This window comes from Colletotrichum graminicola (genome assembly GCF_000149035.1).
Source record: "Colletotrichum graminicola M1.001 genomic scaffold supercont1.5, whole genome shotgun sequence".
NCBI lineage: Eukaryota > Fungi > Ascomycota > Sordariomycetes > Glomerellales > Glomerellaceae > Colletotrichum > Colletotrichum graminicola.
Window position 1 is genome coordinate 116230 of NW_007361009.1, and position 14117 is coordinate 130346.

A 14117-nucleotide genomic window follows, 5' to 3' on the forward strand; every position below is an offset into this window, starting at 1 on the left:
ATGGATCCTCGGATGCTTTACCAGTCGTCGTTGTCACTTCGTTCGTCATCTGTCCACACATTAGCTTCAAAAACAACAAATACGGGTTTGACCTCGACTTACCGCTTCTGCTGACCTTCTCCTTTCTCTTTTGCAATGCAGCGGCCAGTGCGTTGGCCATGTCACCACCACCACCCGGAGCGACGCCACTGGGAGGCAAGCCACTACCATGCGGCCCCGTGTCGCTGCTGCCACCAACGGTCGCGGCACTTCTGTCACGAATTTGGCTTCTATCAACCTTCTTCAAAGCTTTGATACCGCCAGCCTTCTGAATGTCGCCTAGTACGGCCGAGCGCGAAGAATCTGGAGCAGGCACCGGGACGCTCGATGAGTAGCCAGAGTCTCTGTTGGGCATGGGAGGAGGGGGGGGCGGACCGCCCAAGGCACCTGGGGGTGGAGGAGGTGGCGGGGGAGGAATGCCCATTCCGGGAGGCGGTGGAGGTGGGGCTGGGGGTGCGTTGGACGATGGCGGTAAAGGAGGTGCTGGAGGGGGTGCTGGAGGAGCGTTCGATGACGGCAACGGCGGCGGAGAGCTGGGTAGAGGAGGTGGCGGGGGAGCACTCGATGACGGTAACGGAGGCGGAGGCGGAGGATTGCCAGCTGCGGGAGGCGGCGGCACAGGTCGTGAAGATGGTGGCGGCAACGGAGGCGCCTCGGATGCTGGACCTTTCGGGGGGAGCGGGGGGCCAACATCTGCACGGGGAGGAGGCGGCGGCGGAACAGACCCCCGGCTCGGGGTGGGTGGGGGCTGACGAGATCCGGAGAAGGCCGGCGGTACTCCAAAACGGTGACCAGCAGGCCTCTCCTCCTCTTGCATAGGCGTTTTCGGCGGTCGAGGTGGGGGAGGCGGCCCGGAATTTGCGGACCCGCGAATAGAGTTGATCGACCCCCCCAGGGAATGGGCAAGCTTGCCGGCATCTGGTAACGGCGGCGGCACAGCGAATCGGTTCTTTGGAGCCTCCGGTGCAGCAGGCTCGCTCGGGGGTGTTGGTTCTCGGTTGACAGCGGGAGGCTCTGTTTTGCCGGATCTCCTAGCTGGTGGAGGAGCAGGTGCAGCGCCACGTCTGGGTGCAGGCGGAGGGGGCGGTACCCGTGGACTGTCCGAATGCCCTCCACCTGAAGGCGGCGGCGGCGGAGGGGCGCGCGAGTTCCGAGGTTCGATGCCATTCGAATAAGATGCTGGAGGGGGAGGAGGGGGGGGAGGGGCATGGCTTCGGGCACCAGCCATCAGCTTCTCTTGCTCTTCTTTCAAGAATTCGACAATGAATTCCTGGTTCTCCTTGATGAAGTCGTCCGTCAAACCCTTGTCTCGTAGGTCTTCTCCAAAATTTTCCCGCCATTGAGGATCGAAAGCATCAAGAACAGCGAATTCCGAGGGGCTGTGGCCGTTGGCACCCCCCAGAGATGGCATTCGACCGTGGGTCAGGTGCGATCGCGGAGAGTCTGGAGGGGTGGGGGCTGAGGCGTGTCGGCTGCCGAAGAGACCTCCAAGCAAGCCGTGTTTGTGTCCTGAAGATTGGGCAGCCCCTCCAAACGGAGTCGATCTCGTAGCTCTGCTTGCGTTTTTTTCTCTGTCGTCCATCTTCTTTTTGAACTGTTTCGCTTCCTTCTCGTCGACAAAGGACAGACCAGCGAGACATTCCTCGATTTCGAAACTGTGGAAGAAGGTACGGTCTTGGTTGTAGTTCCAGTTGTCGAATATCTCTTGATCCCAAATGACACCGCGGTTTCCGGACTGCATCGATGTCAGGTCAGAATGCATTAGTTCAGAAAGCATGACTTACCGAGATATCTACCATCTTCAGCCAGTACGTGTTGCCCACGAGGTCATTCGATAGGACAATAGCACCCTGTATACCTGTGTTGGTCCATTTTCCAGGATTTGGGTACGCAACGTATAGCCTGGCGATAGCTACAGCCTGAATCTTGTTCGTCTGCTTGGGTACAAAGCGCTTGACAGTCTCCTTATCGTCGTCGCTTAACACCGACGGCATGATGGCGGATGTGAGGGGTCAGTGAAGGCGAGGAGAGTCGAAATGGTTGAGAGGGCGAGGTGCTGTGGCTCGTATGTAGTTGAATCTAGGTGGAATCGGGAATTGGGATGAGCTGGAGTTGATGGATAGGCTCGTGTGCTTGCAGGAGCCGCAGCAGCGAAGGCAACAGCCACCTTGGTCGCAACGATTTGCGTTGTGCGGGTATGTAGGCAAGTGTCAAGTGGCACTTAGTCGGTAGGTGCTGACTAGTTTAAACAGGCAAGACACCCCCTCTTTCGGGACGGCGGTTCGTAAGTTGGTCGCTTTCAGTAGCGAAGTAGACGAGGTCCAGGGAACAAGTCGACAGAGGCAGTCTGTTGGATGTTGAGGGAAGCAAGGCACAGTACGACGAGTGTCCGTGCTATGCAATCAGTAATAGTACGTGAGGCAGCCACTCTGCGGTGTCCAAAAAAAGCAAAGAGACAATAAGCTTGTGGTCAAAGATGCCAGAGCTTCCGGGTCCGGGGGCGTTTCAAGAAATGTGGACACGCATCACTCAATGGGGGAACCTAGGGATATCGTAGGAAGGCTCCGGGGAAGGCTGAGTGAGGAGAAGGTTATGCCGCGTGAGGGTAAGGCCCGGGTGGTGGTAGTGGTTGGTTGCGGTGTGTTTGTGTGTATGCGAATGGGACAATGTTACTCGCGGGAGAAGGAATGACGAACGATCGATGGACGGACTCACCCAGGTGTCAGCCAACCCAACCCACCCTTATGCAGCCCGCCCACCTCATCACTGCGTACGCCCAGCGGGGGGGACTCGTAACCAGCTCCTGGGCCGTGGCAGGTGGCTGAGTCGTTCGTTTCAGTGGAAGCCGGCTAGGATGTTTCCCTCTCTCGGGCGCTGCTCGGGCGTCAGCTCAGGCCCGGGCCTCTCCCCTGTTCCTCTTCCAGGAGACTCAACAGGGTACCTGTAGGTAGGCAGCGCTGTTCACTCGCACCAGCCACAGAATCCCGAACTTAGCACCGCCACGTGGAATGATGAGGAAGTCTGTCGTCATTGTGGACGCGTAACAGCCAACTGCAGGTGGTGTACCTAACCGTTTGGTTGACGCCCTATCCCCCAGCTCAAATTGCATGGCCTTTTTCTTGTGAAGTTGCGATAGATCTGTCTTCACGAGGCTGCAAGTTTGCAGATGTAGTATCAACTCTACTGAAAATTGCGCGATTGAGCTTGACAGGGAAGTCCAGGTCAAATCAAAAGTCTCAAGTTGTACGGGCACTTGTTCATGGATTCGTTGGCAGTATTACGACGCTATCAGCCCGCCATTTCCGAAGTCCTCGGTACCTGTCGTGTTGCCCTCCTCATTTCCGTATTCTACAAATCATGACTGGTCATACATCGTCAAGCACCTTAAAGATGCAGCCATAAAGGCAGATTGTTTATTTGTTCAAAGCCTCCGCCTTGGCCCGGCGCTCCTCCTTGGTGCCCTCCTCCTGGGCATTGAAGTCCTTGGGGATGGCAGGACCAGGGTGCGCCTGATGGGCGGCAAACTTGGGGTCAGATGCACCACTCTCGTTGATAGGCTGAGTGCTGAACTGCTTCTCCTTGTCGGAGTTCTGCTCGTAAGTCAGCTTGTTATTCCTCCGTCCTCAGCTAGTTCTGTGTATACGTACGTCACCCTGGGTGATGTTGTTGACGAGTTCCTTAACCTTGTCGGCCATCGTGAATGTGGAGTTTATAGTTTGCTTGCTGAGGTGAGTGGTATTTTCAGGTGTTTGGTTTGATTTAATTCAAATGTGTTGTCTATGCATGAGGGAACAGACAGGATGGAGCAGGGCGATGAGCTCTTTATAAACTATCTTTGTTGGTGGCTTACATGTGAGATGAGACGCTTCAGGCGGTACTTGGAGGATTGCGACGGCTGATGACGTCGTTCCGCCTTCCGAAGAAGGGGGTAAAGTGACAACCCCGAGCAGCAAATCCCCACTTACCTGGAAGGCCTCCCGAGCAAAGACAACGGCACAACGACCTAAGCCATTTCATTGGCTGCTTGTCTCGATCGGTCATGGACGGTCCTTCGAGCAGCCATTAAGCCGGATGGGAAGATGCTGGCCAGACTCCTGCGCGTCACCGGCGAGTTACGTGCATGTCATGGGGCCGCTAATACGGCGCAGGATGGGCTGAAATCTTGACAGCCGCCGGGGTTTGACAGTTACAGTACGCCGGTCGCCATGAATGCATCTGCCAGTTATCGTTGCAGGGCCGCGTCGATTCGATGGGCGTGAGCGCTAATCGTGATCATTCTTAAAGATTTCGACCATCGACATGGGAGGGGTAGTATTGTACCGTAATCTGCGATCGTCTGGCGTGTCTGTTGGGGCGGGTTGCCGCCAAAATGAATCAGCGGTGTTTGCTGCACTAGGAAAAATGTACATGATGGAAAAGTAAGAACTTGGATTATGTGAGGACGGAAGACTGCTTCATTGCCCAAGCATGGAAGTAGGTATCCAAAGGGGGCTTTGAAAGTGATTGAACAAACAGTCGTGTTGAGACGGATATCAAGCAAGGGTCATATACTGCTTTCCACACTCCGGATTATTTGGTAGTCGCTCGCTCGCCAGGAATCTGGTAAGTCTATTGACTATAGGTATTAAATAAACTCGAGAACTCACTGCAAGTTATGCCTCATTCAATTGATCCATCTTTAGGTTATACTCGCTACGAGAACAAAATCTCCCAAGGCAGAACCGTACAGTGCCAAGTGGCGAGAGCTGGCGTCCAAACCGGAGGAAGACGTATGTATGTACAGTCTTTGCACTGTATTACCCCGGGCGGTTAGTTAGGTCAGTATCTGTCCAGTCATGATGTCTTGCACGACTCAGGCAACCACCAACCTCACTAGATACTGCTGCGTCTACTCGCGCCCAGGCACGATGCACCATGTCAACCAACGCGCAGCCAGTCAAGCTCTCACTACCCCTTGTAAGTGTCGGCCCCGGGGTGATTGGTTTTCATCAAACTGACCCCGCCCAGGAATACCAGCAGAACCTCTTCCAAGAGCTGAGAAATGAAGATGAGCTGGTTGTCCTCGCCCGCGGCTTGGGGCTGATGCGCCTCGTCACGAATTTGCTCCATTCGTACGATGCAGCAGGTAACAACCTGGTTATCCTCGTCGGTGCCGATGAACGAGAGAACAACTGGATTGGAGAGGCCTTGGCTGAGCATGCCGCCATCAGCATGTCCCTCAACGCCAGGGGCCTCACAGTTGTCAACACCGACTTCACCAGCGTTGGCACTAGAGAAAGAATGTATATCCGTGGTGGAATATTCAGCATCACGTCGCGAATCTTGGTTGTCGACCTTTTGACTAACCTCATCGACGCCGAGAAGATCACAGGGCTCATCGTTCTTCACGCCGATCGCGTCGTCGCGACGTCATTAGAAGCCTTTATTCTGCGAATCTACCGGCAGAAGAACAAAGCTGGCTTTTTGAAGGCATTCTCAGATAATCCCGATCCATTTTCGATCGGGTTTTCCCCATTAACCACCATGATGAGGAACCTGTTTCTGAGAAAAGCTTCGTTATGGCCACGCTTTCACGTAACGGTTGCCCAGTCGCTAGAAGGGAAGAAGACTGCAGAGGTTATTGAATTGAATATCTCAATGAGTGAGGCTATGAGGGACATTCAGAACGCCATCATGGAATGCGTCGAGGTCAGCATCCATGAGTTGAAGAAGGGCAATAACGGCCTAGAAATGGAGGACTGGAATCTCGACAGCGCCTTGCACAAGAACTTTGACGTGATTATCAGACGGCAGCTCGACCCTAACTGGCATCGAGTGAGCTGGAAGACCCGGCAAATCGTTAACGATTTAAGTGTCCTTCGAGGCATGCTTCAGTCGGTTCTCACCCTTGATGCCGTCTCGTTCTTGCAACACCTGGACACCATTCACGCAGCACATTCCCCGCCTCCCGGGTCAACGAGGCAGAACCAGTCCCCCTGGCTATTTCTCGATGCTGCCCAAACGATATTCGAGACAGCACGACGACGAGTTTACTCCGCCAGCTCAAAAGCCGCCACGGCGGAAGCAAATATCGATTTACTCCGTCCCGTCCTCGAGGAACAGCCGAAATGGGCGTGGCTGGCGGACGTCTTGACGGAGATCGACAATAGCATGCATTTCGACCCCCCGGTCCGCGACGACTCCAACGGTACTATACTTATCATGTGCGGCGATACCAACACTTGCCGGCAACTTCGCGACTACCTGCAGACGATGCATTTCAAGCCAAAAGTCGAGAAGGACCCAACGAAAGAAGACGACGAAGAAGAAGACCAGCCGTCCGGCGCCTTCATGATGCGACGAAAACTACGCAACTATCTGAGGTGGAAGCGGGAGTTTGCTCAAGTTAACGCAACGCTCTTCTCCGAAAACCAGAAAGCCCTGAACGGTGCAACTGATCGGTCAGGCCAGCGACTTCGTGGCAAAGCGCCATCGAACAAGCGGAGGCGGGTGAGAGGCGGCGGTGTTGCCGGAACGTCTCTCGGCCGGGCCGACAATGGTAGTATCCTTCAATTCTTTGAGCGACCGGCAGAAGTCGATGACCTCATGGCCGAAGTGCAAATCACGGAAGAAGAAGCAGAGCAGAAGCCAGAAATCGTGAGCGACCCCTTAGAGAACATGGAGGACTACTATCAACTGTACGAGATGCAAGATTTGGTCGTCATACACGCGTACGATGGAGACCAGGACGAGCATGTCTTGGAAGAGGTCAAGCCGCGGTACATTATCATGTATGAACCCGATGCTGCCTTCATTCGTCGAGTCGAGGTCTACCGGTCGTCTCACAACGACAGAAATGTCCGCGTGTACTTCATGTACTACGGCGAATCAGTAGAGGAGCAACGCTACTTGTCAAGTGTGCGACGCGAGAAGGACGCATTTACGAAACTCATCAAAGAGCGGGCGTCCATGTCGCTGGTGATGACGGTAGATCCGCACGGCGCCGAGGACCCGCAGGAGGCCTTCCTGCGAACGATCAACACGCGAATCGCCGGCGGTGGGCGTCTCGCTGCCACAGCACAGCCGCCTCGCGTGGTCGTTGACGTGCGAGAATTCCGGTCGTCGCTCCCTTCACTCCTACACGGCCGATCCATGATCATCGTTCCCTGCATGCTGACAGTAGGAGACTACGTCTTATCGCCCTCCATCTGCGTTGAGCGCAAGTCCATCAGCGATCTGATCTCCTCCTTCAAGGACGGACGACTATACGCCCAGTGTGAGACCATGTTCCAGCACTACAAGAGCCCTATGCTCCTCATTGAATTCGATCAGAACAAATCCTTTACACTAGAGCCCTTCGCCGACCTGTCGGGCAGCCTCAACAGCATTGCACCTACCAATGTCTCGTCCGACTTGCAATCCAAGCTCGTTCTACTCACGCTGGCATTCCCGAAGCTGCGCATCATCTGGTCGTCCTCGCCGTACCAGACTGCCGAGATCTTTGAGTCGCTCAAGTCGCAGGAGGACGAACCAGATCCGATCGCCGCGGTTCGCGCCGGCTTGGATAGTGACATGAAGGCAGAAGACCAGGCGTTCAATTTGGAGCCACAGGAAATGCTCAGCGCCGTACCAGGGGTCAACCCAAAGAATATCATGCGATTGGTCCTGGCGACAGAGAATATACGAGAGGTTGCCAACTTGAGCGAGCGTGAGCTAGAGCCAATGGTCGGCAAAGAGGCTGGACGGCAAATATACGGGTTCTTCAACCGAAATGTGCTAGAAGATTAAATATATTCAAAGGTCATCTTATCGTGGCGAAAATAAGATTTATTTCAAGGTAGTGATGTGTTTCGCTTCGATTAGTTGCACGAGAAAACGCATCATCACTTCAGCAAGGCTAGCATAGCCCGAATTATAGTACTCACATAGGCATCTTCAATCTTGACCATTGAGAAATAGATTGCTACTGAGGCGGTACCAATGCACAGAAGCTACAAAGCGCAACTGATTAACACCATACAAATGGACATTGAACAGGTTTACCTCATATTTCTCAAGGAGCAGGAAATTATGGATATCATGTAATACCATTGAAGCTAAGCTGATTGGTATCTGGGTATCGTGGAAAGGAAAAAAGAAACTCGGGTATGCTGTCAAAGCTGATCGCGCGCGCTCGATAAAAGCAGTCGCAGGTATCCATGCCTCCTCCCCTGGCCGCCCCTCCTCTCTCTGGCGGAAAGAATTCGAATCGAATGCTCGTGAATGCTCATATGATAACTTGTGGCGTCTCCCTCATCCGACTTGTGAACGGTAGCACACTTGATTATAGGCTGCCCATTCGAAGCGTTCGCAGACGAGGGCCGGCTTAGACTCGACTTCTAGTCGTGGTCGTGTGACGCGACCGGCGACCGCCGCCGCTGCCGCGGCGTCCGCAGTAGCCGCAGGTGAGGAAGCTGATGATGATGTTGCAGAAGGAGACGATACCGCCGATGATGGCGTGGAGGATGCCGCCAATGCCCGAGATGACCGAGGTCAGGCAGTTACCGATGGTACGGAAAACGGATTGGATCTGAAGCAGACTGGGTCAGTATTTGAGGTGACATTATGACTATGGCTGCCTGTGAAAGGTGCAGAACCTACGCAAGAGACGACGGCGCCCATTTTTGCGGTTGTGTGGTGTGGTGGGTTGGGTTGGTGGTTTGTTGAGTGATGATAATTTGGATGGAGGAGTGTAGCCTCTGACGAGATTCACTGTTTGATTGCTTGCTGATTTGTTATGGTGTTGAATTAAGTGCAATACTATCGTTGGGAGAGAGAGAAAGGGCCTTATATACATTGTTCGCACTACAAATGATCAGGACCAGCCAGAGTACGCGCCACCCCTTGTGACCTACAACACGGCCTTACGTGTGGTGACACAATACCTATTCCTCCAGCCCACATTGACGATTTTTTCCCTCTGTGGGCTAACCGTTATCACACACATTAGACTACACTACTCGTCGGGTTGCTAGATTTGGACCGGAAGTAAGGTGTGTGAGTGAAGGGATCTGCTCGTGGTACACCGCATAATGACGTCAAGGTAGTAATCTCCCGTGATGCATCACTTTTTTTCCTTTCTTCCCCAGTCCTTCATCCCTTAATTCCTACCGTGTCCGTTAGCGCTGTAGTACATTGGCGTCAAGGTAAAATATTGACACTACCCTAACAGAAACAATTGAGACGAGGGTGTGACTCGACCCCGGCCCACGTGCATCGTTAGGCTGAGTCGAGGGACTCTCATCCCATCACCAGATGTTATCTTAGAGGCTTGATGGAGCCGGGACGATTGCACCGTCCCAAAGCGGTAGTGCAACGTGCGAAGGGGGGTCCTTTGTGTGTGCCCTCTCACGTTAGAGTGCAGAAGATTTCCTGCATCGACGGTGTGATTGCACGTTTCTGGCGTTCGTGTTGGATTAAAGCCCATAAGCCCAATCGATGATTGGAGACGAACGAACATGTCATGATGCTTCTGTCTGGACCAGTCTGTACAGATACGTACCGCATCAGCCCCTCCCAGCTTGGGGCCAAGAAAAGAGCGTGGCGGCTGCTGTGGTTTGTTCGTGGCTGCGTGTGGCTATCTCATTCCCCCTCCCTCTCTTCCCAAACAGGTTGCTGGGAAGAAATGACATAGCTCGTCTGGGCGAGAGGTGAGAAAAGTATGACGTACGCGGCTCGAGGAATTTCTCAGCAATCTCTCTGGGGTTTGGAGACGGCACTGCGTCACACATGCGAGAGACGACCACTGCAAGGGAGCGAACGGGTGACGGCAGCACGGATGGCGCGTCCTGGGGCGGGTAGTCTGCTGGGCGTGACCCTCCTGAGCCTCCTCAAAGGCCCCCTGGTCGCTTGCTTGGCTGGAGCTCTCTTTCGGGGAGGTTCACGAAAGGCCTAGAATGGTCCTTCGTATGGGTTGTCTTGGCGAGTGCGTGATGACATAAGTGGTATGCCCTGACTTCCCGAACGCCACGGATCGCATTGCGAGCGCGATCTCCTGTGTCTCGTCGTGGATTTCGTAAACTGCATGGCACAATACGAACAAGCATCTAGACACATATTCGGCCTGGTCCGGATTGGAAAGCAGGGCGAGTCATTGGGCCTCAGGAGAGGAACGGCATCATCACTGGTTCGTTGTCCCCATGCCTGGAATTGTCTAATTCGAGGGGATCATGAGGTCCAGGCCCTGTCTTGGCCATTTCTGGGCTGTATCTTGAGCGAAGCTTCGAGCCACGTTGATCGTCTGTTTGCAGCGTTGCAACAAGCATATTGTGAATACAGGAGCCTAGCAACCGGCTTCAGCCACCATTGACAATCAATAGAACACGTTGGAACGTTAATTTGAGTGGATAAACCGAAGGGAAATGTAGAGTGGCAGCTATCCGATGCATAGCTGGGTAATATGTTGAAAATGATGTTAAGAATTTCTACACAATAGAAAATGGATGGTTCCCCATATCTCTTGCTTCTTGGTAAGATTGATGGTTCCTGCGGTCGAACTTATTTACGTACGCAAGCCCGTTCTACTAAGAGCCTCATGCGGAGTAGGTGAGGCATCAGGCCGTTTACCGTTTACCTATTTCACGAGTACAAAAGCTCAACCGAATTGAAGATGATATGTATCGAGGGATATCAACGCAAGTTGGAATGAACTCTCTCCCCCCAGCCCGGGAAATTGGAGGAAATCATTTGGGTATTAGCTATTTAGCTTCACACTTACGGATAGTAGCGATGCTCACGAAGCTCAATTCGGCGTGGTGACTTAGTGTGGCGCAGGCTACCTAATATAGATTCATAGGCAAATTTGGGGATCCATTGTTGCTTATTGAGCTTGGGGCCAAGGCACATGCCGCTGCGGCGCTGTCGCCTGTCGGATGCCCGGAATGCCCAGGGGGCCATCCCATTGGCACCAGCTAGGCATGCTTCCAGCACATCGGTTGAGTTACGTGTTCGCCGTCCCTCGTTCGAACTCTCTTCTTTCATAATCCGACGAAAGAAAAATAGGTCCAAGGAGAAAAGACGGCATTCCCCCAAATCCATATACTGATTAGCCCGCCCAGCCATCACCGCCGAGCAACCGCGCCTTTGCGATACTGTACATATTACGGGACCCCCTTACCTGCTGAGTAATTCCGTCAGTGGACGGACTGGAATCCCCCGAATTCCTTCCTGACCATCCCCTGCTCATCCAACCAAGCTTGTCTTCTACCACTCTCTCGGTCTCTTTCATCGACCGGCGCACTCGGACCGAAGAGGGGGCGAACGTGCGGACGACGCGGCGGTCAGATAGACGATGATTGGTCGTTGACCTCACATGCGATCTCGAGCCTTTCCTTCAACGGACATTCAGAGAAAACACAGGATCACGGTGTCGGCATCCCGTTATCTATTAGCCGTGTAGACAGTTCCGCACCCCCTCCTCAGCCTCTCGTTACCGTGCTGCCGGCCATTCCGAAACCAAGCGCCGCTGGCCGACAGACAGGGCGAACAGGTCTCTTGTTCCTGTCGTTGGGCCACTCTGTGTGTCTGCACCTGCCTGCATCTGCCTTGCCTGTCCTTGCACGTAACCTGTCCATCCTTTCTATCCTCCGACGGCGCGGGCGGGCGCGGTCCTCACCTCAGACGGCAGGTATTATTAACCTGTTCCCCGATACGACCCAACCAGCCATGCCCTCCATGAAACATGGCTTCCTTAAGTAAGCCTCCATCATTTGCTCCCCCTCTCTGTCTTGTCCACACTTGTCATTCGTCCCTTGTCGTCTTTCTCGGCGTCGCTGTCCTTATGTGGTCGATCCTCTCATTCTTCTGAATCAACATTCCATTTCACCACGTGGGTTGTTGTCTGCTCACCTCGGCCTTGCATAAGGCTGAGATCTTACTGAGACAACCCCAGAGAGAGAGCTCGGTGGCTTCCCCCCCCCTTGCAGCCTTACTCGCCCGTCGCCTCCAAAACCAACTCTCTCAGCATTCCTATGTCTCTCCCTTGAGTCGCGTCTTGTTGGGGCCCGGGGCTTTCTAGTCCCCGTCTCCGTTTGCTTCTACTCTTGTTCTCGACACTTCTCTTTGTCGTCAGAAAATCGCTCGCCCAACATGAGTCCTCTCAAGAGCATGGCTAACGGGGGCTTCCTTCCCACAGTCAATAAAAACAGAAAGGTAAACGCCCACACCTATCGTCCTGTCGCGGGAAACTCAATTCAAGAAAAAAGTGGAGGGTTTGCGGCGTCGGGAGGTGGCTACTCAGCGAACGGTTTTGGGCTGACATTTTGTGACGCAGCCAAAGTTTGAGCTACACCTCAAGGTGTGAACCCGTCTCGACAGAGTTAGCTGTCTTCAGAAAACCGGGTTTTCGTTGCTGATCCATCTCCAGATTTACGACTTAAACAACGTCCCGCTAGTATCCGGAACATCAATAGTAAAATGGCATCTCTCGCACTCCATCCACGCCGAGCACCGGGGACGGACGCCGAAATGCCCCATCTCCAACCACAAGGTTGAGTACAACTACTCCAAGATGGTCAGCCACATTCGGATCAGTATCGACAAAAACAACAACTTGACCGAGTGTCCCATCGAATTCGAGGTCTTGCAGGAGTTTCCGGGCACCGGCCGCGAGGAAAAGATCTCCCTTGGCATCGTCAAGCTCAACCTCAGCGAGTACGTCGAAGAGAGTGACGGTCTCGCCCGCGAGAGCGTGAGCTTCGACCGTAGTCACTCGCGCAAGCGTAGCAGTGGCACGAGTCAAAGTCCCTTATCGCCAAGAGCCCCAATCACGGATGATCCGGACGTCGTGGATGGCATCGTCAGGCGCTACCTCATGCAGGAGAGCAAGATCAACAGTACTCTAAAGATTGGAATCCTGATGCTTCAGCTCGACGGCGACAAGAACTACTCTGCGCCCCCTCTGAGGACTGCGCCTGTCTTTGGAGGGATCGCCGGCATCGTGGCCGGTGAATCGGTTGAACAAGACGACGCTGGACGTACGTTTGTCACTTCTGAATGTGTATTTCTCTTCCATTCTGATATATACTGACGGACTACTGCAGAGCTGCCGAGCATGGCCAAATCCCGCGATGCCTCCGAGGTGCAAGACATGTACCGCCGCACCCTCGCAGCTTCCTGGTCCTGCCAGCCTGACGAACTTCCTGCTGACCAATGCATCGAAGACATCTTCTCCGGCGGCGATGGCTGGCGGACAGGCCGCCAGGGACGTACCGGCAAAAAGACGGCCACATTCGACCTTGAAAACGGTGGTTCCCTCAGTTCCGATGAGGGCACCATGGGCGGCACCCTTCGTCCTTCGGATTTCCGTAAAATGGAACGGAAGCAGCAACAAGCGCAGCAACAGCAACAGCAACAGCAGGAGCCGCCTCAGCAGGACCACCTCCACCTCCACCGCCTACACAATGGTCACCGACATCACTCCCGCAACAATAGTGGCTCCAGCGAAAGGAGCATGACGACCGTCGTTACTGGTCGCGGCGACGCTGCCAGCAGCACCGCTGGGGCGAGCAATGTTGCTCGTCGGGGGTCTCACAGTCGCTTAAGGGGCCGAGAGGGGGAAGGCGGTACCAGTCGACGCAGCTACGGCCGATCGAGGAGCCGCAGCGGCAGCATCGTGAGCCTAGCGCCGACTATGGGCAGCAGCGACCGTGGACGCGAGGCGTCGAGACGAAATAGAGAGCTTGAGGAATTCAACGTGCGAGACGATCTCGTCGCCTGGAGGTTGCCCGGTGCTGTCACATAAGCAGGGTAGCGGGACAAAGCAGATACAAAGGAGTGGTTCCCGTGACCTTGTGTTTGGGCATTTGGGTCACTATCCATGTTATAGCGAGGTGTTGATAGGGAGGCGTACATTTGCAGAAGCGATGCCCCTCTTTTTCTTTCCTTTGTCATTAGTACCGCATTCTCGGTTCCCTTCTCACAAAGTTAATAGAAACCTGTGCTTTGGTGTTGCTTGCCAACTGTTGTGGTTTATAGATTCAGTTACGCATTCCGTGCCCGGGGTTCGACAAGATGCTCGGTATAAACATCCAGTGACCCGTATCCTAGAACAACTCGAGAGA

At 54.1% G+C, this 14117-nt stretch overlaps 5 protein-coding genes across 5 annotated transcripts; 2 read left to right on the forward strand and 3 right to left on the reverse strand.

Annotated features, from left to right (window-relative positions):
- Positions 1 to 17: 17 nt before the first annotated feature.
- On the reverse strand, positions 18 to 2033 carry GLRG_02413 (WH1 domain-containing protein; the record flags this gene model as incomplete). Its single annotated transcript, XM_008092422.1, has 3 exons — positions 18 to 49; positions 103 to 1774; positions 1824 to 2033. The coding sequence occupies 3 exons, from the start codon at positions 2031 to 2033 to the stop codon at positions 18 to 20; spliced, it is 1914 nt and encodes a 637-aa protein (XP_008090613.1).
- A 1419-nt stretch (positions 2034 to 3452) lies between these two features.
- GLRG_02414 (uncharacterized protein) lies at positions 3453 to 3734 on the reverse strand (the record flags this gene model as incomplete). Its single annotated transcript, XM_008092423.1, has 2 exons — positions 3453 to 3629; positions 3687 to 3734. 2 exons carry the CDS (start codon positions 3732 to 3734, stop codon positions 3453 to 3455), a joined length of 225 nt encoding a protein of 74 aa, XP_008090614.1.
- Positions 3735 to 4953: 1219 nt separating this feature from the next.
- On the forward strand, positions 4954 to 7806 carry GLRG_02415 (DNA repair protein; the record flags this gene model as incomplete). The annotated part of the gene is made up of 2 exons (XM_008092424.1): positions 4954 to 4995; positions 5047 to 7806. 2 exons carry the CDS (start codon positions 4954 to 4956, stop codon positions 7804 to 7806), a joined length of 2802 nt encoding a protein of 933 aa, XP_008090615.1.
- Positions 7807 to 8383: 577 nt separating this feature from the next.
- GLRG_02416 (uncharacterized protein) lies at positions 8384 to 8679 on the reverse strand (the record flags this gene model as incomplete). The annotated part of the gene is made up of 2 exons (XM_008092425.1): positions 8384 to 8587; positions 8659 to 8679. The coding sequence occupies 2 exons, from the start codon at positions 8677 to 8679 to the stop codon at positions 8384 to 8386; spliced, it is 225 nt and encodes a 74-aa protein (XP_008090616.1).
- Positions 8680 to 12144: 3465 nt separating this feature from the next.
- GLRG_02417 (uncharacterized protein) lies at positions 12145 to 13798 on the forward strand (the record flags this gene model as incomplete). The annotated part of the gene is made up of 5 exons (XM_008092426.1): positions 12145 to 12207; positions 12329 to 12352; positions 12422 to 12728; positions 12816 to 13031; positions 13098 to 13798. 5 exons carry the CDS (start codon positions 12145 to 12147, stop codon positions 13796 to 13798), a joined length of 1311 nt encoding a protein of 436 aa, XP_008090617.1.
- Positions 13799 to 14117: the final 319 nt, after the last annotated feature.